This window comes from Trachurus japonicus, chromosome 18 (genome assembly GCF_045865225.1).
Source record: "Trachurus japonicus isolate A0001 chromosome 18, Traja_1.0".
Taxonomy (NCBI): domain Eukaryota; kingdom Metazoa; phylum Chordata; class Actinopteri; order Carangiformes; family Carangidae; genus Trachurus; species Trachurus japonicus.
Genome location: NC_140924.1, coordinates 23,674,244 through 23,701,045, shown reverse-complemented (window position 1 = coordinate 23,701,045; position 26,802 = coordinate 23,674,244). Strand labels below are relative to the sequence as shown.

Below are 26,802 nucleotides of genomic sequence, written 5' to 3'. Positions count from 1 at the left end.
GTTTGTAGAGGAGACAAGAAGTACCACTTCTTCTCTGGCAGAGGAAACAGTGAGGGACACTACGCTTGTCTTCTTTGTGTTTGTGAGTGTTTGGCCTGTTCATTTTCTGTCCATGCACACGAGGCAGGTCATTAACCTTCCACTGGTGCGGTGCTTTAAAAAACTCATCTGCTTGTTCTACAGCATTATAGTTCAGCTTTCTCTTTAGAAAATATAAAATGATCCCTGCAACACTCGAACATCAGAAACAAGAAATAAAAGTCAGTGAAAATATTTGTGGCAACAAGTACACGCACACACGATACATACAACCTGATTACAGGACGTGGAAATAAAGATCCACACCTTCTAAAACTTTCCCTTTATCTACATGTTGACTACAGCTGCTGAACAAGCAACCAGATGGAAACATACAGTTGGGTTCATCAGTTTGCATCTGTGCGTCTCCCACAGTGGATCTGAAATCAAACCATCCACATGTGACTGAAGTGAAAACTTTCAATTCCAGTTCAAAGGGTGGAAGGAAATGACAGACTGTTCAGGTGTTACAGCTATTTTTATACACACCGCCTCCTTTTTCTAGAGGCACAGACATAACTGGACTGAAGTCTTTACTCTGCTCCACTGTGGGTTCATGTGCTCAGGACCTTTTTGCCATTAGAAGCTCTTGAGTTGCTCATACACCAGAGTTCCTGCTGCTGCTTGTTGCAGCACTAACACACACAGTGGGACAGATGATGTCGTGTTTAGGACCATGAGCCTGTTTCTGTCCAAGGAATCGTGTTCCTGTCCTGACCTGGACAGGCTTTTTTTTTTTTACCAGCAGATGCTAAACGGGCCTATGTGGGTGTCAGCAGTTTTTGGCACTTCTATTGATTTGGCCTCTGGTAAGAGTCTGGTCTCTGAACACAACAGAGCTGTCAGACAATCAGCTAGATGCTCGCCCTCCCTCACTGGAATCGACATCTTTCTGGACTGATACCAAATGTTAATTCAACACTTGGACCTTTTCTCCACTTCATTTCTCTTTAAATGAAGGAAACCCACAAAACAGACTGTTTCCAGAGGCTCAAAGGTAACTGCACATATGACTGACAGAGTGATCATGTAACATATTATGTTACTTCCATATTTTATTAAACCCTTTGAATTAAAACTCAGGTATAAACCATTTGATGGCTTCATTTCAAATCCATTCTGGTAATGTGCAGAGTGGCACAAATACAAACATAGTGTCCCTGTCCAAATACTTATGGACCCAACTGTAAATACTGTAAACTTAAAAATGTAGAGACATAAAGACGAACAATATCTCTTTATTATCAAACCTATGATAACTACACACAGCGGGAACCAGATGTTTTCTAACCCGTCGCAGCAGGAGACAGAACCTGGAGTTCCCTTCATCCCCGTCCACAGGGACACGTGTCATTTAGGACCAGTACCACTTAAAGGGATAGTTCACCCTAGAATGATATTTCGCTCATTATCTACTCACCCTCATGTTGACTAAGGGCTGGAAGAATTTTCAGAGTCCACCGTCCCTTCTCTGAGTTACAGGGGGTCTTGACGTAGCAGTGCATTTCAATGCCACGGTAGCAAAGGGACACCAGAGCTCTTCGTAAAAAAACACACACAAAAAAACATCCAAATACCTCCATGATGCTCGTATGTAATGTCCGTCTTGTGCTGAAGCCCCAAATTGCATGCGCAAGGTTCGCACTGATACTGAAGACTCGAGTCGGTCTCAGTGCGAACCTTGCGCATGCGCGCTGGCAGCGGAAGAGCGGACAACAACACTAGGAGCTAATGCTACAAACATGCTTGGAATGTGGACTTATTTAATTTTTTTCGGGACAATTACGCAATTTGGGGCTTCAGCACAAGACGGACATTACATACGAGCATCATGGAGGTATTTGGATGTTTTTTTGTGTGTGTTTTTTTACGAAGAGCTCTGGTGTCCCTTTGCTACCGTGGCATTGAAATGCACTGCTACGTCAAGACCCCCTGTAACTCAGAGAAGGGACGGTGGACTCTGAAAATTCTTCCAGCCCTTAGTCAACATGAGGGTGAGTAGATAATGAGCGAAATATCATTCTAGGGTGAACTATCCCTTTAAACCTTTTTCTTTTTTTTTACACAACAGTGTCACTCGGGGGTCCTTTGCTTGTTGAGGCCGTCGCGCTGCAGCAACACATGCAGCATGCAACAACACATGACAGACCAATGAGGAAAAAGAAGAGGGGAATGTCTTCCAGGGAGGGGGGCAGACTGATGATAAACCTTTTATCATACGTTTGCCATGTGTGTACGTGTGTGTGTGTTTAGACCAGAGCTCTCAGGGGGAAGGACAGGGCTGCTCCTATGGACAGACCCAGGGCCAGGAAGAAGGTCATCAGGGCTCCTGCAGTCTCTGCATCCTTGGGCTCCACCAACCTGAGGAGGGAAAGGGGGGGCAGAGCAGAAGGTCAGCGACCTCGTCATCACATGACCCCAAAGACTCACCTCACCTTCACCTCACTGCCCTCCACAACATTCGTCAACCTGAGAAGTGGTATCCACCCACGCTCGTCTCTGTCACAGTCAGGGCTTGTTCTCATGGTGATTTGCATGACTTCATGAGAAACACAACTAACATGACACCAGCTTTCATCGGTTGCCAAGAGTGGCACCTATTCTCCACACCCTCCCTCTTCTGGATCAGGTGGCAGTTGGAATTCAAAAACCTCTTCCTGCTCGTCACAGATAGACGCCTGATGAGGAATTCAGGTGCAGCACCGGAACAGTTGGCACTTTGCTTCTAGATGTGTATTTGCGCGCTAGTTCCTTGAACAATAGCCGTACAGTTCTACAGCTAGCTGTGAAGTAGCAAGGGCTTGGGAAATCCATATGTTAATGAGAACCACATAACCCCGGAAACAAATTCCACAGATAGAGGGGGAGGACAGAGTCTCAGATATCTGCTACAGCACAAACAGAGCTGCTCCATGAGAGTCTTTAACAGAACGTGATGTTACCATGGTAAACCAACTCAACCTCAAAACATATATATAGCCCTGGAAAAAATAAAGAGACCACTCCAAAATGTTCTTATTAAATCAGCTTCTCTACATGTATGGCAGCCATCGATTCCAGTGTCTATTGAACTCCAACACAAGCACACCTCACTCTACTTAGCTGATCACCTGAACCAAACCATATTTAATGAGGAAGAAAGATTATAAATAAATAAAAAAAACACTGCTGCGATTAAAAATTGGGATTATTCCACCAATTTTGATTTCTAAGTTTAAAAAGTAGTGTTGTGTTGTTTTAAAATGAATATGAACTTGTTTTCTTTGCATTATACAAGGTCTGAAAACACCAGAATTTTTTTGTTATTTTGACCTGTTGCCATTTTCTGCAAATAAATGCTCTAAATGACAATATTTCTACTTCCAATTTGGGAGAAATATTGTCAGTAAGTTATAGAATGAAACAAAAGTGTTCATTTTACTCAAACACATACCTATGAATAGTAAAGCCAGGGGAACTGATCATTTTGAAGTGGTCTCTTAATTTTTTCCAGAGCAGTACATATTTATATGTATAATATTTGACTGCAAACTGTTCTTCACAGATCTCTCTGGTCTGTTAACATGCCCTTACTCATCAGTTACTTTTTTAAACATTGTTGTCATTTTATTACAGTGACTGACATCAACACTTTTTAGAAAAGAAATTATCCAAATGTGTCCTTTATATGACACTGTACTCTAACTGAAACTGCTGTTACAATTCACAATCCAATGACTCACTGACCTGAGGTGGTATGAGCTGGAGGAGGTGTTGCTGGGTCACATTGTTTTCTACCATGTATGGTGCCAGTGCTGATTCACTCTCTCCTATTGATTTTCTAATTAAATCACAGAGGATAAAGTGGGAAAGTTGTGTGGAACTCACTGTGGCGCATAGGACATGGAGAGGCAGACAAAGTAGCCGCTGGACACAGAGAACAGAGCCATGATGGCGGTGAATGCACCGTCGTGGGCGAAGTAGACGGGGAGGTGGGAGCGGGACTGGACGTTACAGACCATCAGCAGAGGAACGAACACCACCCTGGAGACCACCAGCGCCGGGAACAGACGAGACTCTTTACCAGGCTGCGGGACAGGGGAGAGATGAAGTCACACTGAAGTGCAGGAAATTAACTACAGTCAAACTGCATCATAATTACTGGCTGTTCTGTGAGGTCACATTGGGCCAGAAGTGATTCACATAGGGCCAGGTAGTTTTAAATAACAGTTTTCCCTTAATAAATGAAATCATCATTTAAAAGCTGCATTTTATATTTACTTGAGTTAGAAATTGTTTGATGATCTTAAAGGAGCTGGATGTAAGAAATGTACAGCAAGTCATCAGAAAAACACTCAATATGTCACCAGAGACTAAGGAATCATGTTCATTTTAAAGGTGAAAAAGCCCGAAAAATATACTTAAAGGTGCTATAGAAATAAAGTTTATTATTACTGTCATTATTATTATTATCTGGCAACCTGGAGTCTGGGGGCGAAGGGAGGAGAAACAACGCACTGTTGTGTGTTTGGAATTGGACTGCAGCAAACAGTTTTGGCCACATTACATACTGTTCCTTTAATTTCTTAATGTATGTGCCAACTCTGAAGCTGCTTCAAGGCGTTAGTGAGACACAGCTTTAACAGTGGCAGGACCTGATCCACACAGGATGACAGTGGGTAGAAAGAGGTGGTCAGAGCAGATGGAGACCTGCACATCAAACTATCAGCACAAGGACAAACAATATGTCCAATAGGAGGTGATAGTATGATGGGCGATCAAACAGAGCTGCCTGACAGTGTGGATGTGGATGTGGGCAGCAGGAAGGATTTTCATGTGTAAGTGTGGGAGCTGAGGTGAGCTGAGACAGAGACGGCTACCATGTGCTAACGGTTTCTGACGCAGTCACACAGAGCAACCGTAACAGGAGAACACCCATTCCCATCAGCCCCCAGGGAATGCTTCATACATTGTTATCATTACTGTTAGTGAAGGATGAACTGACTTCCAGTGAAGGTCAGAGGACACTGAGTCATCACTGACTGTAACCTCCTCTAATGACTGGGCTGTTAAACAGTATGTCAACAGCATTAAATGTAGTCAGAGACATCTTATCTACAGGTAAGTCACTCAGTCTGCTCCGCTCTGTTTAATCACTGCAAACAACAAACAGCTCTTACAATGACAGTCAGCTGGTTGAACTGTGTGTGAAGCAGGCAGCTGTTGTATGTATGGGATGCTGACATGTAACTATGGCTTTCATCTTCCACTGGATAAAATCAATTCTTTTCCTTTTCCCACCAAGATTTGATCCAATCTGGCTCCTCTAACTAAACAATCATTTTCACAACACACTATCAAAACTCTAAGTCAGTGGTTCTCAACGTGGGGTCCAGAGACCCCCAGGGGTCCGTAAGGGAGTCCCCAACTTTTTCTTGAAATTTTACCACTTTTTACGAGAATTTTTAAAGTTTTTTGAGTTTCTTTCATTATTTATTTTCTACTTCTTTTTTCAAAGACATTTCTACCATGTTTTTTAGAATTTTTAAAAAAATTTATTGAGAAGCTTTACCACTATTTTCTAGAAAATCTTCAACTTTTTTTTCTTTTTTTTTTCAAAGTCTAGAATTTTCAAAAAAAAAAAAAAAAAAAATTGGGGGAGCATGTTTACCACTTGTTCTATAAATGTTTAAATGTTTTTGGAGAAATTGTAAAAAAAAAAAAAAAAAAAAAATTCCCCAGAAATTTCTCCAAATATTTCCCAAAATTCACGCCATTTGCCCTCATTTGAACATACATTGACTAAAAAAGTAACATTCCTCACTCCTTCCACACTCATATTTGTATGTTTCTGGAGTTTGCTTAAAAATTTTGTCCAATGAGGGTCCGTGGTCTAATTTGTGTCAATTAGGGGTCCTTGGTGTAAAAAAGTTTGAGAACCACTGCTCTAAGTAGTAGAAGAAGTGTCACCTAAAAACAATAAGATGGGATGCTCACCCAGCGGATGAAGGTGGTGACGGTGCGACCGAGCCAGTCGTTGATATTGAACATCAGGAAGCAGCACACTGAGAGGAAGAAGCGTTCTGAGGGAAGAATGAACACAGACACACAGGGTCAGCGCCCGCACTAATACACTGGGTCCAACTGAGGACCAGACAGGGCCAACCCAAGTGCAGCAGTGATCTCATTAATCACTCACTGTCTTACCCCATTTTCCTGGGAATGATGTTTTGACATCAGCAGTGACAGCAGGGAAGACGGACAGAGTGACAGTGAACACAAACGTCACACAGAATGCCATTACCCAGATCTGGAAACGAAAAGAGGAAAAAAAAAAAGTTGAAGGCGTCAGAGCTCAGGTGGTTGTCTTAGTAACAGAGACGTATGAACAAGTGGATGAACCTTTTTGAAGACCTCTATGACCGAGGCTTTGGCCTGTCCCCTGTCCACCTGCTCCAGGGACAGAAAGGCCTGCGTGGTGGTCCCGTCTTCTGGTCTGGGCTCCAGCTCCTCCTCAGCTGGACTGCTGGCCACCGAGCCGTTGGCGTGGCCGTTCAGCTTACCGTTCTCCACTGTGCTGCTCTCTGCTGTTGAATATACACATATTTACACCGCTGTTCTATTTAGACTTAAAACACTTCATTGTTCAGCACAGGAAATATTTCATCCACGGCGTCTGGCTGTGACTTGTGTGTTTTTAACATCCATGGAAAACTGTGTGGGGTTGTCTGAGTGGAACAGACTCTGTCTTTGTCTAGACACTGCTAGGGCTCTAATTGGATAAACAGAGGGTCAATTGACATAACAAGCTAATGTTATACTGAATCAATTTACTTAACACAGACGTATCCATGAACTGAGCGGAAAGGCAAACAGATGTTCGCTCGCTGTTAGACTAATGTTTGATGATGTTAATACTGCTAATCTTAAAGAGCTCGCACTTTAAAATGAGGTTGCATGTCAGGGGAGCGAGAGAAAGACATTAAGACAGAGAGTGTTGTGTCAAAACCTCACCGCTCAGCAGCTCGTCTTTGGTGCCGGCCTCGTAGGTGCTGCTGCTGCTGAGGTTGCTGCTCTTTTTCAGATAAAACTGTGCAAACTCCTGCATGGAAACATCACAGCGCAAAGTCAGACCTGCACAACTTCACTCAGCTAAAAGCATTGATCATTCTGCTGGGTTGAAACAGCTCTACCGCTGCAGCTGATCCTCTGTATCACTTACACAACAGGTTTTAGCTCAGTGGTACAATATGTGAATAAAACATGATTTAAATGTGTTTGGATGAGTGCATTACAATAAAATATATACAACAGGCGCAATCTGAAATGAAAAATTAACAAGCAGCTTAAAGGAAAAATCTGAATGAGTGATGCTCCATGTTTCCTGCTATAACTGCAGCTTCTTTATCTATGGACTCAACATGGTGGATTCACTGATCAATAATCTCACATCCGTTGGACTGACAGCAACTCCCTGATATGTTAATGTAACAGCTGAAGCTCGAAGACATCATGTGTTTTTAGACAGATCGCAGAAAATTCCCTTGCTGACTAACTTGGAGTTCAGTCACATTTCATTCAAAATCCACCAGTTCTCAGATTAAAGGGACAGTGTGTAACTTATTTGACTATTTATTAGCAAAAATCTAATATTGCTTTCATAAATATGTATTTAAAGTCTAATAACAATCGCATAAAATGAAAGCTGTCTCGTAGCTTAGAATGGGTTGTTGAGGCTGTCATGTTGCATCGCCATCTTTGAATACGGTAGCCAAAAGGGGACAAACTTGGTTCATACACTCTGTTGAGTGTCTGTGACTGGGCTTGTGCCAATCAGCAACCCGTTCCTCTATCGGAGGATGATCAACGATGTTTTGCTTTTTTTTGCCGTTACAAAACACACACGCAGCTGAGCAGCGTTTGGCAGCTAGATCTTCCAGTGAGAAACAGCAGAGGCTGGAGAGCAGTGCCGTCTTTTTTTTTTAGCAGGGCCGTTGTTACAGGTGATGCACATCTATGTCTGTGTACGTTTGTCCTCTGATCTTCCTTCACGGGGACTGCGCTGCGTAACTGGTGCATACTACAAGTCCTCCTGTGTAACTTTTTGATGCAAAATATGACTGAAAGCATGAGTGTAAGTTACAAGACAGAGTTGTTTTTGAGGTAAATTCATGCAAAGCCGCTGATACACGTTCCTTTCGGGGGCAGTTTTCCAGCAAGCAGTCTCTGTATTTGCCTCTAAAACAACTCTGTCTCGTACTGTTCTGTTATTATCTCATAGCGTGGTGAATGTGCAGGTCACAACTTGTCCACCAGAGCGTTTTGGAGTTGTTGGATTGTGTATTTGATGAGTTTGATGAGGGAAACCAAGAAATCCCATTAGCCTCCATAGCTTAGCTCTGAGCAGCTCATGGCTCTGCTCCGCCGATCTAAAAACAGCTTACACCAACAATTAAAGGTAACAAACCTACTGCTAAAACTATAGGGATTATGGCAATGAGCCAATTTGCCAAAATTTTGACCTATCCCTTTAATCAGTAGTTCTTGTTTTTACACACCAGGGGCCTCATTTATCATTGTGGATACACGCTTTTTTACACGCTCTTTCCCCCATTTTGTGCGTACGCACTTTTCTCCGCCTAATTTGGGATCTATCAAACCAAAACTTGTCGGGAGTAAGTGCAAAAATTTACGACCAGTCCGACCATGGCGTACCGGCATTTACACGCTTTTTGAAGAACAGGAGGAATTGGCGACGCCGCTGCAGAGTCAGAGAACTGCAGTATGCGAGGGAGAGAGGAGCGCGGACACTGAAGTAGCAAGTGGTGGTGATGATGACCCCCCCCCCCCCCACCACCGCCGCACACGTGTTGACGTCGGCACTTTACATGAAAAGCACAGCGACTCAGATTTTTCCCCTGTGCATTTACACTAGTTTGCTCCTAAATACTGGCTTTATAAAACGAATTTCGTTTTCTTTTGATATCATATTGATATTTTTCCCTTGCATGTAGGCTACACCTCTTCCACAACCCGTCTGTCCAGTCTGGAAAATAATTTCTGCGACGTGCGTGTGTTACGTAGCCAGACTGGACACACACAAGCAAGCAGCAAGCACAATAATGTCGGCGCAAATCAAAGCAAATGAGAAAACATGATCGATATTTTTTGTGTGAATAATATTTATTGTATTTAACAAAAATGGGTGCTAGCTGCCCAACATCAGGAAAAGTCACAGACTGGTGGACTTCAATGTTTTTTTGTTTTTTTTTTAATATATAGCTATGCACAAATGAAAATCAAAGTCTTCCAGTGAACGGAAGTTGGGGGTTAGTGGAAAGGGGTGCAAAGTAGTACTGACTGGCAGTGGAAACCCTGCTTTAAATTATTATGACATAATCTAAAATAAGGGGCAGAATAAATAATTCTTCTTCTTTCTGTTCTGTTTCATTTAGATTTGGGAGTTTTTTTTGTATTTATTGTAGCCTTTCAATGCAAGATGATGTTTCTGACTGATATTGCCGTGTTACCGTGTATCTCGCTTTCAGAGAAATTCCGCTTCTTTCTCCGCTCTCCGTCCGTCTGTTGTCTTCACCGTCTTCCACTGACGTCATTCCACAGGTTTCCAGAGTGCACATGGCTACTTAATATGCACGTAACTGATTTGCATTGACCACATATGGTTGTGTGGGGCTGTTTAGGGGGCTGGGTATGAGGCGTGTTCTCATCCACGCTTTTCTCAGGTCCGGTGTGACTTATCAAGGGAAATACCGTGCAGCCGTGTGTACGCGGAGTTTGATAGATCTGAAAAGAGTGTATATTTTTTGGTCGTACGCACATTTTGCCTTTCCGTCGTACTGAAAATTTAAGAGGACTTTTACACGCTCTTTGATAAATGAGGCCCCAGGGCTTTAAGGTCAAAAATGTTTTAACAGTACTTCAGTTTTCATTTCGCTGTGAGCTGGCAGGTTTTTCCAGCATCCAAAGTTCCACTAGCCAAAGCAAACAGCACCTTAAAAAGTCTGATTATATTTACTGATCTAATTTTAAATGTCAGAACATGGACCCGAGGGTGAACAGTAGCTTCAGTGTGATGCGTCAGTGTTCAGCAGTCGTGAAAAGAGGAGTATACTGTTAGTTTAGTAGAGGCTGAATGGATTGTGGGTGATGTAGGCACAGAGATGTGGAAGCGGACTGACCAGGCGAGGCAGGATCAGGTAGCTGAAGAGTGTGACCACCGTCCCCACGCACGGCGTGATGAAGTATCCCAGCGCTGCCGACTCAGACTCTGCATCACCTGAGTGACAGACCATAACGTGTTAGCTCAGAGCTCTGGGAAACCTGACAAACAACAGGAGCCAACATGAGCCGAGCGCTTGGAAACAGAACAGAGTGCGTGTTGTGTGGTGGGTGGCGTCATGCTAATTTGACCAGCTCCACAGCCATTTTCAATGTGCTCTGTTACTAAGCAACTGGGGATTAGGCACCCAGTGGCGTTCTTTTTGTGAATGGTTGAAGACAGTCTAAAATTAAGTCTCCTAACTTTCATGAGAAATTTGATTAACAATAAAAAAAAAACACAGTATTTTTCAGATCAGATAGTGTTCACCAGAAATGTCAATAAATATGCAACCAGACAATCAAGATATGATAATTTACTGGCACCTAAACCAAGAACAAACTTTTTAAAACATACTGTAATATACAGAGCCATTATAGGATGGAACACATTACCTAATAACATCATTTTTAAAAAGGTAGTAATAGACTATTTAAATAAATTGAAAATTCAATTAGTAAGAAATATGTAATGTATAATAATTTATTACAGGAATTTATTTGTGGGTTGAACTGTTTTGGTAATGTAATGTGATGTATGATGTATTTTTTGCACCTAATAATAATATTTTAAACTGTTTGCTGCATGTGTATATGATGACATGTTACAGTGATCACAATAGCAACAGCAATAAATGTGAGTATGTACTATGTTCTTTTTTCCCTGTTTTCTTCACTTTCTAATTGCTTTATTTTTTCAATGATATTTTATTTGTATTTTGTGAAGCACCTTGTAACCTTGGTTTTGAAAGGTGCTATAGAAATAAAGTTTTTTTTTTGTTTTTTTTTAATTGCATTGAGGACCCCAGGAAGAATAGCGAATGTCATGACATCGGCTAATGGGGATCCTACAAATAATCAAATAAACAAATGAGGGCGGCTCACTGGCTATGGCTAGCAGCATGGCGATGGCGGCGAAGGTCCCGGCGAGGCCCTGGCCGCTCATGAAGATGGTGCTGTACTTCTGAGGCAGCAGACCCACCAGGCCGAACAGACTGCCCTGCAGCACGGCGCCGAACGCTGAGGAGGAGAGGAAGCACCACTTTAAAAACACAGACAACTCTCAGCGTCTCATTCTCTCAGGCTTTCATTCACTTTGACTTACAGTTGATGAACCAGATAGTAGCCATGGTAACAGAGAAGAATCTATCTTCCTCCATGGGCACTTTGACCAGCACGGCCGTGAGAATGAAGAGCAGCAGGATGAACACGAGGCTGCCTGCGATGCGCATTGCCTCCGATATCCTGAAACGGGAGCCAGAGCACATACATCAGAGATTTCACACGGATAGCACAACTTCTTCATCAGACTACAAATACATCCATGCCAACATCCTCCTGTGTCTGGAAAAACAAGTCTGAGTTTCTCATCAACAGCACAGCCAGATAACAACATCCTCTAACCCCGTCACTGACCTCTGATAGAGGACCGAGTTGAGCAGCGTGAACAGCAGCAGGGGCAGCTGGGACAGCAGCGTCATCCAGTTGTTGAAGTAGTACTCTTTGGGGACCACCGTCGTGCTGTTGCTCCATTCTGTAGTGTTCAGACGACCCTGGAAATACTACAACACCCAGATGTTGGACCACCACTGTCAAACTCAGGCTACACAAACATAGACAGTCTATCTGTCTTTAGCATGCCAGCATAAGAATATACTACATTAATCAATGTAATCAATCAATATTAAAGGTCCCATGTGTAAAAATTGTTAAGGTTTATCAGCAAAATCTGAATATACTACCCATGAATATATTTGTGTATAATCGCTATAAAATAAAATTGGTTTGTTTTTTGTAGCCTTATAATTATTCTTTTATATCTACATATAACAAGGGTCTTGCTTTAGAGAGTCGCCATCTTGCGCCGCCATGTTTGTACGGTAGTCCGAATGGAAAATCCAGCCAACCAGAGAGCATGCTTCAAGAGTTTTGCGTTCATAAATAAACCAACGAAGAAGGAGGAGGAGGAAACAGTAGACGTATTGTAAAATGGTTTAGATCTTCACCTCATCGCTCCATACTCCTGAAATACTCCCAGTCGTCCCAGCTGTGGTAAACAAGTTTTTTGTCCTCGGTGGCCACCGTCACTTTGCCGACGTGAGGGGTGAGTGCGTACGAGCAAGCGAGCAAGTGAGCGCTGCGATCTAGAATCTGAACCCTGGATGTGACGGTTCTACCTCCATTTTACACACTGGACCCAGGGGTCGCGTTAACCGGATATTTTCCGTCATTGACCGTTTTTTTAAAACGGTGACGGAAAGATTTTGAGGCCATCCGTCATTTTGACAGATTGCAATTCACAGCCATGGCCGTCTGGCCATGTGCATTTGTTTACAATGAAGCCGGCGGATAATCAATAAATGGAGAGGTGGATAACGATATAAAACATATACAATGTCACAAAGTCACTAAGGTGAGAATTAGATTTAAAAAAAACAAAAAAAAACTCACAGCTGGCTGGTGCGCTCAGTAGAAAACTCTGTAGTTCATACCCGAGGCCTGTGTGGAGCGTGTGTGGCGCTGTAGCGCTGCCACACAGAAACACTAACAACAGAGAAGAAGACAGAAAGCTTCCCCGCAGTATTCAAACTCCTTCAAGTGGATTAAATGTTGATGGGAGTCGTGTCAGTGCAAATATGACGGTCGATAATGATTTAACGGGCGAGATTCAGCTGCAGTGTCCGAGGGACCGACAGTAGTCAGCTGTTAAGTTACGTAGCTGTAGCTACACAGCGGTGTGTCTCGGTACAGGTCATGGATGTAGGTACAGGTAGAGCGGTGGGGGTAGGACATCACCGTTTCACACACTCGCCGCGCACAACTCTTCTAAAGGTAACGTTAAGCCTTCTTTTAATGTATTTTGCCCGCCGTGGCATTGTTTATAACACTTAAAGCTGAGTGGGTCTTGTCCTGTCTGAATTTGTGCTGCATCTGGCTGTGTGGTCTATAGCTTCAGTTGTTTCAGTGATGCGCAATGGCTGCGTGCGTGCGTGCGTGCGTAAAAGAGAAATGAGAGGCACAGAGAGAGAGAGAGAGAGAGAGAGAGAGAGAGAGAGAGAGCGCTAACGCCAGTGCACTATGTGGTGCGAGTGCATGTGAAAACGTGCTCCTTTGGATGTTTTGGTATATCACATGGGTTAGCATGTTGATTGTTGACAGAAAACTGATGTCATCTAACGTTGTATTTAGATGTTGAGTGGCAGAAAGTGACCCCCGCATTCACTGACTGACCCACGGTTAGATGTGCTCTGACGCCGACTCTGCTCCGGAGCATATTCTCTGTTCAATTTGTTTGGACTTGATATGAATTAAACATGAATTAAAATTGAATGCTATTGAATATGGCATTATTATCATTTAAAAAAAATTAAAGTGACCGGTAAAAATAGATTATGACGGAATTTTTATGACCCCGTCAGTCAAAATGACCGGCGACGAAAAAGTCTAGCGCAACCTCTGACTGGACCTTTAACTCTGATGATAGGAGAGCAGCTGCTTTACTCATTGGGTACTCTGCTCTCGGTGGCCGAATGTGGAAGTTCAAATAAGCTGTGTTCTCTCTCTCTATACAGCACATTACCTGCTCATCTCTAAAGATCACACAAAGTTGGCAACATTTAGCTTCTGAAGATGAATGCTAATCTTTCTTTTAGCAGTTATCTGTGTGAATGAGCAATTGTTTTTCTCCACATCCACCTTAAAAAAAGTTATTAATAAACCAGTGTTTTGTTTACAGCCAGTTTCAGGCCACAAGTAGCCAAGACAACGACAGACAACATTTTAACACAAACACTCTAATGATTGTAATTTCTTTTGTTTTTTTCCCCTGTAATCATAATTAATGTAACCCCTTGGGACAAGGGTGCGGGTAAGGGATCTGGATGCATGAAAATGTATTGAAATAAAATAAAAAACTGATCACAAAAATGATTGTAATTTCTAACATCTGAAGGGAGTCAGTGAACTCAGACAATAACCTCACTATCTGACTTCTCGTGCTGCTGTAGCTGACAAACCGATTATAATAACAGCGGCCTTTTGTCAACACGAAGCCAGGTTTTTAATAACATCCAGCGGGCTGATTAGAGCACAGACCATGATAAGTTAGGTGACAGATAACAGTACTGTAATCACACTGCTGCTGTTTATTGTGATGCTGCTCGGGTTTTATCAGCCAGCAGCCCAAAATATCCCTGACTGTCCAGTGTCAAGGCTTTCAGCAGAAGTCAGGTGCTGCTCAGATGCAGGTAACATGTATGTGGAAAGAGGCTCTAGCACGTGCCGCCATCCACACATGGTTACCCCCAGTCATATGATAGACTTACGGGTCACAGCACCATTCTGAACAACATGAAGGACGTCCACCAGTCACTGGGCTACATAACATAACACCACCTAGACTAATCCTCTCCATCACGTACTTATGCTATACTCCACAGTTATTCCTCACACTTCCCTAAAGTAAAAACAGCTCTAATTCTAAGCATCTGTCGTCCATCCTGCATGTGATTCTGTAAGAAGTTTAAGTAGTAAAGCCCCAGACCAGTAGACCACCCCCCTGCTGTGACTTTAGAACAGGGCTACTTAAGGAGAGGGGTGGGGACTCCCAGGGGTCCCTGAGGAGATCCTTAGGTGCTCTAAATTCCATCCTAATAACAGAGCGGATGAGTATTGTGGTCATGGCCATGGGAAACACTTGCAATAAGTCTGAAAGCAAAGAAACTCATGTGATCCAATTCCTGATTTGTTGATCTGTGATCAGTTTGGCTCCTTAATGTAAAAAAAAAGTGTGAAAATGTAGACTGAAAGCTAGCATCTGAAATGTTTTAATGTGATTAAGAATGGTCATGTTTTTACCAAAGAAGCAGTCATGAAGAAGTTCCATGGCAGCAGCGTCCCCAGGCCCAGAATGAAGAAACAAACTCCCACCAGGCAGCCACTGTAAAATGGGAAGTAACACGATGTCACAGGCCAGCAAGAGTCCACCGGTTTCAGTTTGCACAAAATGAAAAGGCCATTAAATTGTTCCAGTAGTACTTCTTTGAAACAAACCACACAGAAACTAGACAAAGGTGAATAAAGGGAAGCGAGAGGTTCTTGTTTGAAACTCACTGGTCTTGAGGAGCTGCTCGTCCCTTCATCCTGATGTAGGAGGTTCTGGTGAAGCTGTGAGGGCGACAGGAGAGAGGAGAGGTCAGAGGCATGTCCAGAGATTACTGAGCGTGTTGTCCGCTTCGTGCAAAGCCCTTCTCTCGCTGCAGGAGTCCTTTAACATTCTGGCAGGAGGCTGTGAGAGGCAGTCTACTCTGGATGGAAGACACTTTCAGCATGTTGAGAGAACCTGCTGCACAGGCATCGTATCCTCTGGGACTAATCCTTCTTATTAAATGATCTGACTAGTTAACATTTCCATGGTTTCCACATTCTGTGTTATAAACTGTTTTCTTGTCTGTATACAACATATATTACACATCTTTTTTTATACTTTATTTTTTAGTCACCTTGTGTGACACATAACAGCAACAACAACATACACATGGAAAAAAGAAAACACATAACAGCGACAACAGCATAAACTACGACGGAGTATTAGGGCCACATTGAGGAAAGAAAAAAAACACAGACTTCGAGAAAAAAGTCATAAAATTATGAGAATAAACTCGTAAATTTACGACTTTATTCTCGAAGTTTGTGATTTTTTTATTTGTCAATGTGGCCCTAATACTCCGTCGTAATAAACAGCATAAAAAAAATTATAAAAAAATTCAACAAACAAATAGGATAATCGCAGCTACGACAACCACATTATGATTAAATTCGTTGTAATAGGTTGACCATCTTATCTCATATAATTTGAATTCTATTGCACGTCTGCCCGTCCTGAGTGAGGGATCCCTCCTCTGTTGCTCATCCTGAGGTTTCTCCAGTCTTTCCGTATTAAAAGGGTTTCTGGGAGTTTTTCCTCAGTGGATGTGAGGGTCTAAGGACAGAGCCCTTTGGGACAAACTGGTTGTAAAAATGGGCTACTGTATACAACTAAAATTGCCTTTCCTTGCCCAGTGTTTCCTCTACATTCATTTAGGAGTGGCGGGCCGCTGGACGTTGCGCTCAAGTGCTAGTGGAAAAGCAAAAAAAACCAAACAAGTCTCAGTCTGCTGGGCTTATAAATAAACAACACTGATGATTAGGGCCACAGGGCAATTGCACCGAGCACTGGCCCCTACAGCTATGAAATAGCTAATATCAGTGCTTATAGAAAGATGATCATGTGTCCGATTTGCTCTGTCTTGACCTTAAAGTAGTGGGTTTGATTCCCATGTTGACAGAGATGGCAAAACCGGCCATAGCTCCCGTGGCCCTATCAAAATTTCCCAGAGGAAATTTTCTAGTTATTATTGTAGCCCATAAGTTTAACAGGACATATAGTCCAGTCATTTTATGAGAAAAGGTTAAACAAATTGCAACAGAAGCAAACTCAACTGATTTTGTATCCTCAGCATGTCCTGAGTGAGGGAAAAAAAGCCCCGAAGAATCCCATTAGGGGAAAGTTTCGAAAAACACCCAAATATATCCCATTTATACGCATATAAACATTTATTTTCACGTGAATAGGGTAAAATTTTTAACCTTTAGATATCTCCATGAAAATGACTGAGTTGATTACTTACATTAAGACGAACAAAAAATGTATTACAAGTTTTTTGAAATTCTTTGTTAACATGAGCAAATGTGCATACATTTGCATAAATCTGCATAAATTGTACCGTTTTGACGGCACATGTATATATGAAGTTGCTGTGGTGGTACCGGCATGAAAATTGGAGTGAGTTGACTCCATCGGTCAACCGACAAGTTGACCACTTTAAATTTCAAGATGACTGTAAAATCCCCTTATTCGCACAAACTGAAATACGCTGCTATGGCCGGGTTTTGGTTAATTTTTCAAGACAGCCACATCCTTAGTAGAGCAGGTATGACATTACGTCTGGCTAATTTGCATACATACAGCACCTGATCTAAACATTGGGAGGAGCAGGTGAAAATGTCTTGTTCAATCTTGTTAACATATTACAGTTAAGAAACTTAAGGAATGGAACCAATTTAGGCCCATGAGCATTAATAGAGACATTTTACCTGTTCTACTAAGAATGTGGCTGTCTTGAAAAATTGCAGTCATCTTGAAATTTAAAGTGGTCAACTTGTCGGTTGACCGATGGAGTCAACTCATTCCAATTTTCATGCCGGTACCACCACAGCAACTTCATATGTACATGTGCCGTCAAAACGGTGCGATTTATGCAAATTTATGCAGATGTATGCAAATTTGCTCATGTTAACAAATAATTTTAAAAAACTTGTAATACATTTTTTGTTTGTCTTAATGTAAGTAATAAACTCAGTAATTTTCATGGAGATATCTAAAGGTTAAAAATTTTACCCTATTCACGTGAAAAAAACTTTTTATATTCGTATAAATGGGATATGTTTGGGTGTTTTTCGAAACTTTCCCCTAATGGGATTCTTCGGGGCTTTTTTTCCCTCACTCAGGACATGCTGAGGATACAAAATCAGTTGAGTTTGCTTCTGTTGCAATTTGTTTAACGTTGACCCCTTTTTTGGCCTAAAATTACTGGACTAATACCCAACAATGTGTTGCACCGCCACTACAAACAACATTGCTTGCCTAATTGCAGCTGCAGTGATTTTGAAGCTTTAGCAGTGAAAGCAGCGACCTGAGGGGAGGAGCTCAGTCACTCCCTTTAATGTGTGCACAAGTCAAGAATCTGTCCACTCCCTGTGTACAAACACAGCAATGTACTCTCTGAAAAAAAAAAAAACCTAGCCAGCACAGTCCACATCAGTGAAAGGGTATTGACAGCATTAACGCTGGCAGTGTAGAGCTCAGTACGGCTGCTCGGCTTGTTTTGACTTGTTTGGAGCAGACTAGACACATTCAGTTAGAAGCGACTCCATGCTGCTCCAGCCTCTGTGGTGTAGCTTTGTTCGTCTGAATCAAATGAGAGGCAGACAGCAGGAGATGAAGCTAACATCACACACACACACACAAACCGTTTGACTAGATATAGCCTGACTGATCTCAAATAGAACCCAAGACAAACATCTGGCAGGTATTTGTAACAAAGGAGCCGGACACACTGAGCTCCACACAGCAAACACGTCCTGTGGTTGTTTAAGGTCAGGGCTGAAAACACACATGACGAAGGCAAAAGCTTTTCACAGCTGTGATAACACAAGTCTGAATATGAATGAATAGAATAGAATAGAATAGAATACTTTATTAATCCCCAAGGGGAAATTTAAAAAGTCTGTTATAAGCTGCTGTAGTCATTCATTCATACACATAAACACTGTTCAGACATGTCAGTCAGTTGGAGGTGAGCAGTTCCTCAGTCTGTGCTCTGCTGTTTTACATAGTCATGGTCAGAAATACTGGCACCCCTGCATTTTGTTTAGATAGTGCCCCAATTTCTTCTGAAAATCAACAGCACAAAAAACTGAAGAAAGAAGTAAAATCTGACATTTTACACACAGAACTGGACTTAACAGTGTGATTCCTACACCGCCAGCAACTCTTAATTGTCACAGGTGAGTCCAAGTACAAATTACAGGAGCAACACTTTATGATCTGATAAATTTTTTTAATCTCTTTTTTGCGTTCTGTGTGTAAAATGTCAGATTAGACTTTGACATTTGGAGTTGCAACAATTTTCATGGAGAAATTGAGGCATTATTTGATAAAAGTGCTGGGGTGCTAATACATTCTTGGCCGTATACTGTAACCAAAAGAGCAGTTTTAAATCAGCTGTGTAAACATCTCTTCTCACACAGGGTTATTTCAGGATGGGTTGACACATCCTGGTTGGCTGTCCAACACCAGTAGCTGCGTTTCAATTACAGGTTTTTGCAAAATAAAAGCAATATTTCTGAAATATCGAAAAAGTACAATTGCTATTTGCAGACCTTTCCATTGAAGGGTGTTTTGCGAATGAGTAAATCCTCATGATATAGGCCTAATTCTTTTAAATTCTCGTTCCGCTAGACTTCGCTTTGAGGAAGCGTCCTGCATTTCCATGGTGAGGGGACAGCGATCTCAGCTGCTGCTACAGCTGTTGCTGTTGTTGTTTTTAACAGAAGTCGATGGCAGCGCTTGACTGCTCAAAGGCAAAGCCCTTATGTGTGGCACTGGCCATGAATAATAGATTCCTGGGAGAGGATTGTGAATGAGGATTTCACAGACCAACTATGGATACAACATTTCAGGATGACCTGGGATGTGATGTTCTCAAACTGAAATAAGTGTTTCCATTACACTTTTTGCTACACTTTTATATCGATATGTCTGAAAAACCACCTCATGAGAGCGTAAAAATAACTATATAAAAGTAACTGCGACATTTAGGTTTTGCGCATTTCTAGGGGTGATGGAAACACACCTACTGATACAAACAGATGAAGAAAAACTGTTGGTCATATGGTCTGTAGGTGATGTGTCTGACAGAAACTGACTGTGAACAGAGTAAAAAAATGTACTGTTGAAACATCTTGGCTTCAAGCGCTTTATGACTCACATTTGGATATCACTGCAAAATCTTGAATAGACTGAACACAGTTTACAAACATTGCAAGTCAGCTGTGACGAATCTGTGCACAGCCAAACCACTGGTGAAGCCAGGACACACAGTCTGCTCCTGGTCCACCGTGCTGCCTGCTCACATCCAACCGTATATCACTGCTCAGCTGTTTCCATGTAGTAATGCATGACAGAGACCCTGTCAAATGATGCTGATTTCTGAACAAACTGTAGACCCACCTTATTTGGCCAAGTGTTATTGAAACGACAATTCACTGATAAAAGCATCATGGACGTTGTCAGTATCAAGTACAGAACTGTCAGCTCGCTCATCTCAACAATAAGGAGGGGTTAAAGGGATAGTTCAACATCTTGGCACATTCGCTTATTGCCATACCAGTAATTATCAGTTCATGTTGTTTTGAGATCTGCAATCAGAGACGCAGGTTGTTCAGCAAGTTTTTGGAAGTGAAAGGTAGGCTACAGGTCCCTTGTGTCTCATCAAACTCATCAAATACACAATCCAACAACTCCAAAACGCTCTGGCGGACAAGTTGTGACCTGCACATTCACCATGCTAGGAAATAATAACATATAATTATGAGAGTTCAGTGTTTCCTCTATTATTTTTTTCAAGTAGTGGCGGCTACCCCCCCCCTTTGAAGGACAGGGGACCTGTACCATTCACCTCCATTGTGTTCACTGAGCATCTCACATCTCTGCCCCGCGGATCTCAAAACAACATGCACCTGTAATGAACCTATTCCTATGACTATAGGCATTATGGCAATAGGCAAATGTTGAACTATCCCTTTAACCACCTCACAGAGGCCCTCATTTATCAAACTTGCGCAGGATCTGGTGTAGATTCTGGTGTAAATATCAGTGTACGCCAAGTGTCACGTGTGATTTATTAAAAGTGTGTGTGTACGCTGCTGATTTCAGCGTAGAACCGGCGTGGTGGTGATAAATCCGGCGGCTGAAAACGAGCGTCATTTAAATGTCACGCCCCGATATATTCCTGCTTTAGAGGCGTCGCCCTGCCCCTTTTACGGCATGGAGACACGGAAGACGGCCAAGAAGAGGGACTTTACCGACATTACCGCGTTGAACAGGGAGAGGGCGGCAATATTAAATATCTGGACATTGATAGATTGATAGTTTTTGTGATTGATAAGCGTCATCCCGGTGGATGGAGGCTGCAGACGCACGTGTCACCGACCACGTCAGGAAACCCAGCGACCTCATGAAACGCTCCTGCAGTTTACTAAACACAAGTGACTGAGGAGAATCACGGCCCTAATATGCCTCATCATATAGGCATATTACTGCTGCGAACGCGACTTTATGACCATCAGCACCGCTGGCATGGTTCGGCTGATGGAGGGATGTGAAACACTGGCCCGATCTCCCGCTGACAGGTCCCGGTGACGGAAAAAAAAAAAAAAAAAAAACACTCCGCCGCGGAGATCAGCTGCACCTGGACAGGTAGCGGAGCCCCCCCCCCCCCCCGCCCCCGGGGGCTCCGGTGTCCGGCAGAGACTGAGGAGCCGTCCGGTCATGCTCTGGTGCAGGAGATGTTGGAAGTTTGTGTGTGATCTACAATTACAGGTCTGTCTGTCATTGACTGTTTCTGTTCACACAGCTGATTAACGAGCATCTGTCACATCGTGGTTTTTAATTCATCTGAGTTGCTCAAAATAAAAGTCGAGTTAAATTTTCAACACGGACTTGGTTGTATCGTTGCTTTTTTTTTGGCTACTTTTTAGCTTTTTATCAATATAAACAACAACAACAACAACATGTGGTCCACATCGCTGCGTTATTAGACTATGGTTTAATAATCGTTCTGACACAGCAGCACTCCTTCCTGCATGTTCTACGCTGGTTCCAAATGTGCGTACACCTGGTCAGAGCTGGCGTGAGATTTGTGCGTACCGTACGCTCACGCTCAGATTGATAAATGCCGATCCTTGCGGTGAATTTGGTGTACACCAGAGAATTTCTAATATTGAGGAGAAGTGCCACTCTCGTCCTACTTCCGGGTTTTCGGAACACGTCTCTGTCCATGTGGGGGCGCTCGCAGGCGAGTGCAGAATGAATGGGAGTCAATGGGGATACACCCCTAAAAATCCACTTTTCTCTGGAAATAATTTTTTGTCAAGTAATTTGAATATTATTATCAAAAGGGGGAAGCAATAAAATGCACTTGGCTGAATATTGGATTTTTTAAGTTCACTTTTCTGTTCTAAAAAGCTGTTCAAAAAAACATGATGACATCACAGACAAGAGGTGCTGCTTTACGGTAATTTCTGAGTCACCTCAGAGCACGATGACAGCCCGTCCAGCCCGTCTACAGAACCGCGGACCGTAACCATGTTATAACCTATAACATAACATAATAATTTTTTTTTTTTTAAACATTTAATGCAGGCGATCGGTTCATTGTAAAACATTTATTTATTTATGTAAATGTGGTGAACGTAGGAGGCTACAGAGCCCCCAGGCAGCACTGCTCTCTGTCCAATACACAAATGAAGCTTCACTTTTCATTCAAACAATAAACTAATGCTACTGCTACAATTGTTAGATTTCATCAACCAGCCGGTGGTAAACCTCTAAAAACCTACGGGTAAGTTAATTAACGACCGTTTTCTCCGCCGGGATCGACGACAGAGGTACGCCGACCGAGCACGTCAGCAGACCGGCTGCTGCCGCTGTGATTGCTCCACAGGTGCAGCTTCACTTCTCCGAAAACATCGGAGCAGACTTCTAAACAGCCGTCATTTGGATAAACTGACCGCATATTGGGAGACTAAACAGTTACTTTCTCGCTTGAAAAAATATTAAAAGTTAATAAAAGTGCATAATAACAGCGGTACAGAAAGAAATAAAACAGCTTTTCGCCCGTTTTACAGCTACTGTGTCATCAGGTGGGATCTCTGGTCGTAAATAGTCGCAAGTCCGTCACTGACCAATCAGCATGCATTAGCAGAATGCTAGCGTTTTATGGGCAACAACAGCCCAACCTGTAGGAAATCGAAAGGACAAAACTTCTCAACAATTTCACTTTTAACCTATAATCCATATTGATCTTGCAGAAACTACAACAATATTTGCGATTTTTTTACTATTACCAGGTGAAAGGGACAAATTTAGCCTTCTAGCTCCATAGGGCCCCATTCATTCTGCACTCGCCCGCGAGCACTCCTAGTGGAATTCTGGCGGAACTGCAACCAAGTTCGATACAATGGGGCTAATGGAGAGTGGCAAGGCTCGTCAATAGACTGGCTCTGTGTACACCCATTTTTCTGGTGTACGCAAGTTTGATAAATGAGGGCCAATGCGCACACACCCCTAAACAGGCAAGACAAAACACACAAAAGGCAAAAAAAAGTTGTTTTGGCTGAAAATGCTCCAGAGTCTGTGAATATAGGCTAGATGTTGATGGCTGCATACAAGATGTTTACTACTTCAGTAAAGTCCATTCTCAGCCTATCTGACCTGGAGAGACTTCTGTTTTCCACATCATACATATTATGTACAGAAAACGTTGCACACTGAGCCAGAACTGGTTTTTAAAATGTCACTAACATCCTGCTTACATTCACACAGTAAACTAAAAGCACAAAGAAACTTTCACCTTTCATCTGCTGAATATCAGACCAGCACTCCCACCGACCAGACGAGGTTCAAATATCAAGATATAAACTAAACAACATTCTGGAGAGTTCTCTTGCCTTTTTCTACATCTCTCCACCCTCCTCAGCTACCAATTGTATAGGGCAGACAAGAGGAGCGGCCTGCTGTATGTGCAACACACCCTCTACAACGTCACTGAACCACATGCAAAACGTAAGAAAAATGTTTACAACCTGCTGGCAGTGGGATTTTAAGGTCAGCATGCTTCTGACTGAGCAGCTTTTCACTCTGGTTCATACAAAGGAATGACTGAGATGTTATCAGCCTTCAGGAGGTGTGAGGAACACACTGGCTGTTTATCTTGAGGCGTTTCGGGAGGACGTTTAGATTGGAGATGATGATAAACAACAGCTGCTGAGACTCAGGACTAAATAATATTGGTTCAAACTGTATTTGTGTCTCCTTTCATAACCCGTGTCTTCATCCCCACACATCTTGCCAGACAAACACTTACAGTAATTGATTAACTAACTCCCACACACATCACATCCCGCTCTTTCATTATACACTGACAGAAGGCGCTTGATCTTAAAACAGCTTTTCATTTGCTGGGAGATAAGATAAGATAAGATAGGCTACACCAGACTGTTCTTTTGTGATTAAAAACAGTAGAAGTGGTTGTAGAGTTAACAGACCCTAATCAATCAGAGCTACTGGTCATATTCCTCTTCTACCTGCTGCTCCTGTGTCCAGCAATGGCTGTTATTCATTAAATGAAAAAGTGGAAGGCTTCTGATGAGATTATCATTGCCTAGTAATCCACACTGAATCATGCACATCAACAGACAGAAGAACGGACTCAGACTCAGATCCCAGCTGGCCTGTGTGAGGTCCTGTCTGACAGGTGCACAGCAGCAACCAACATTTACAACATCGTTGGTGAAACCTAATGAAATATGATTTCCTTTAGGGGATTCTGTAAATATCATCTTTAGTAGGCTAAGCCAAATGAAGGCAGGATAAAAAGGAATAGTAGACGACATGTGGTAAACAAATCACTCATGTCGCAATAACTCCAGTCTGAATCTGAATTATATTATATTTCACAGTAGGTGAAGAGACTTCAGGGGAACTACTTTTTCCCCCCAGATTTGTAGTCGCAGGTTATTTGAGACGGGAGGAAACCTGAGCTACCAGCGCCAGTAAGCTGTGAAGACAACACCAGCCCTGTCTTCAGAAAGCACGACGGAAACATTTCATTGTAAAACACAACGATGCCCGTGTGAAAGAGCCAGCCATACGTTACCATGAGCGCTAGCTACCGTGATGCAAGAATGTGACAGAGACTCACCGAGGACAAAATGCGGCTCGTCACTGTGTTTTCATGATGTTCCCACAGCAAAACCGCGACACCCGAAATGTGAAAAACGGTCCAAAGGGTTCGGGGAGATTAGCAGCTTCAGGGAGGCTATCCGTCGTCCACACGTGGCGGGACAGTGTCTGGTAGTGGCTAGTGCAGCAGCTATGGCTTATGAATCCACAGTGTTGTCTACCTCTAGCTCGCTCAGTATGGAGGACCAATGAGGACAAAATACTGTAGGCCACATGCGCACTGACGCTGCTTCAACAATGGAACTGAGTATCTCTGCTAAAAGTAGGCTACTCTACATTCAAGATCAATAAGAAAATCAAATCACAACAGTACAAGGATAAAGTAACCTAGGCTATATTATCTCAATATTTAAAAAGGCAAAAAAAAAAAAAATTGTTACAAGAAAAGAAGTCGTGATATTTCAAGAAAATATAGGCCCCTACATTGTAATATTAGTCTAGTAGAAGAGGGGGGTATCATGCACCCCCCGGAAATATACTTCTAACCAGTGTTTCTAGATTGGAAAAAATGTGTAGAAAATGATGAGCTATGTTAAAAAGTTGTCAGAATGTCCCATGTATCATTTTTATGCAAATTAGTGCCGCCATTATCGAAAAAACCTAATTTCACTATATCTCAGCCAATATTGCAGATATCTGAACAAATAAGGTGTCTAGACCCATGTTTTAAGGGTCACAGATCATAATAAAACTATTCATAAAGTGATCACATGTTGGTGGCATGCTAGTAAGTAAACCTAACCCTTTTACCAATTATAAAACGCCAATATTGGAGATACCAAATAAGGTGTCTAGACAGAGGTTGTTGTGTGTTTAACCAAGGTTTATTTGGATCAAACATCATAATAGAACTCTTCTTGATGTGACCGCTCTTCTCTTTCTCATGCCAGATAAACAGTCAAGTAAATGGTTCTCCACTATGCATCACTCATCATTGTTTTCACTGAAATCATCAGAGTTAAACTCATCCTCTCCTTCCTCTTTCTCCTCCTCTTCCTGTTCATGCTCCCCAGTGTCATGGGGATCAACCAGTGAAGTTGGTAGGATAGGACCACAGGATCACACCGGTTTCAACACTCCTTCATCAGTCTTCATCCATCCCTGCCCCTCATCATAGGGTTTTGGTTTTTCCAGAATAGGTTCATCAGCTCGCTTGTACAAGGCGACACGGTAGTTCACACGTCGGGCATGTGGCTTCAGAGCAGAGTGGCATGGAGGAAGGCGAACCAGGTCAACCTTAGACTTGCAAGTGAGTTTCTTGTCCTCCCCCACCATGTTGCGTAGCAACTTGGCACGGACAACATCCACTGAAGACTCACAACTCTGTCCAAGCATCAGACAGGTGAATTGCTCCAACTGCCTCAGCATCTCAGGCTTGACACTCTAGCAGTCACTGAGTTGACTGAATACGTGAAACCTGGGATTCTTCTTCTAGGGCCCCACCTTCCTTCTCCCTTTGATGGCACTGGTACAGTCTTCTCCACTAAACACATAGAACCCAAGATGAGTGGTGCGGTGGTCTTCTCCCAGGGATTCTGCAATACTACTACTGCCTGGCCTCCGGTGCACCTGTCCCCATTGATGTTGAGATGGATGTGTTACAGTACGAGCAGAAGCTGTGGGCAAGGCTGCTAAAGCTGACTTCATCAGACCCCTACAGTGTGAAGATCCAGGAAGCTTCTCAACATCTCTGAGCTTGCAGAATCCCTGGGAGAAGACTACCGCACTACTCTTCTTGGGTTCTATGTGTTCAGTGGAGTAGACTGTACCACTGCCAAGTA

General features: G+C 42.7%; 1 protein-coding gene across 2 annotated transcripts; it reads right to left on the bottom strand.

Moving 5' to 3' along the window:
* Nucleotides 1–2,125: 2,125 nt before the first annotated feature.
* Nucleotides 2,126–25,200, bottom strand: LOC146969379 (equilibrative nucleoside transporter 2-like). 2 transcript variants are annotated; one of them, XM_085759459.1, is made up of 13 exons: nucleotides 24,981–25,200; nucleotides 15,508–15,561; nucleotides 15,253–15,334; nucleotides 11,812–11,957; nucleotides 11,501–11,640; nucleotides 11,281–11,415; nucleotides 10,257–10,354; nucleotides 7,072–7,159; nucleotides 6,460–6,641; nucleotides 6,265–6,367; nucleotides 6,055–6,140; nucleotides 3,946–4,145; nucleotides 2,126–2,439 (listed from the first exon to the last, which is right to left on the bottom strand). In XM_085759459.1, exons 2-13 carry the CDS (start codon nucleotides 15,534–15,536, stop codon nucleotides 2,328–2,330), a joined length of 1,401 nt encoding a protein of 466 aa, XP_085615585.1. In that variant the 5' UTR covers nucleotides 15,537–15,561; nucleotides 24,981–25,200; the 3' UTR covers nucleotides 2,126–2,327. The 2 variants fall into 2 exon arrangements, with proteins under 2 accessions (XP_085615585.1, XP_085615584.1); XM_085759458.1 differs by having other exon boundaries at nucleotides 6,460–6,644; nucleotides 24,981–25,165.
* Between the last annotated feature and the right edge of the window lie 1,602 nt (nucleotides 25,201–26,802).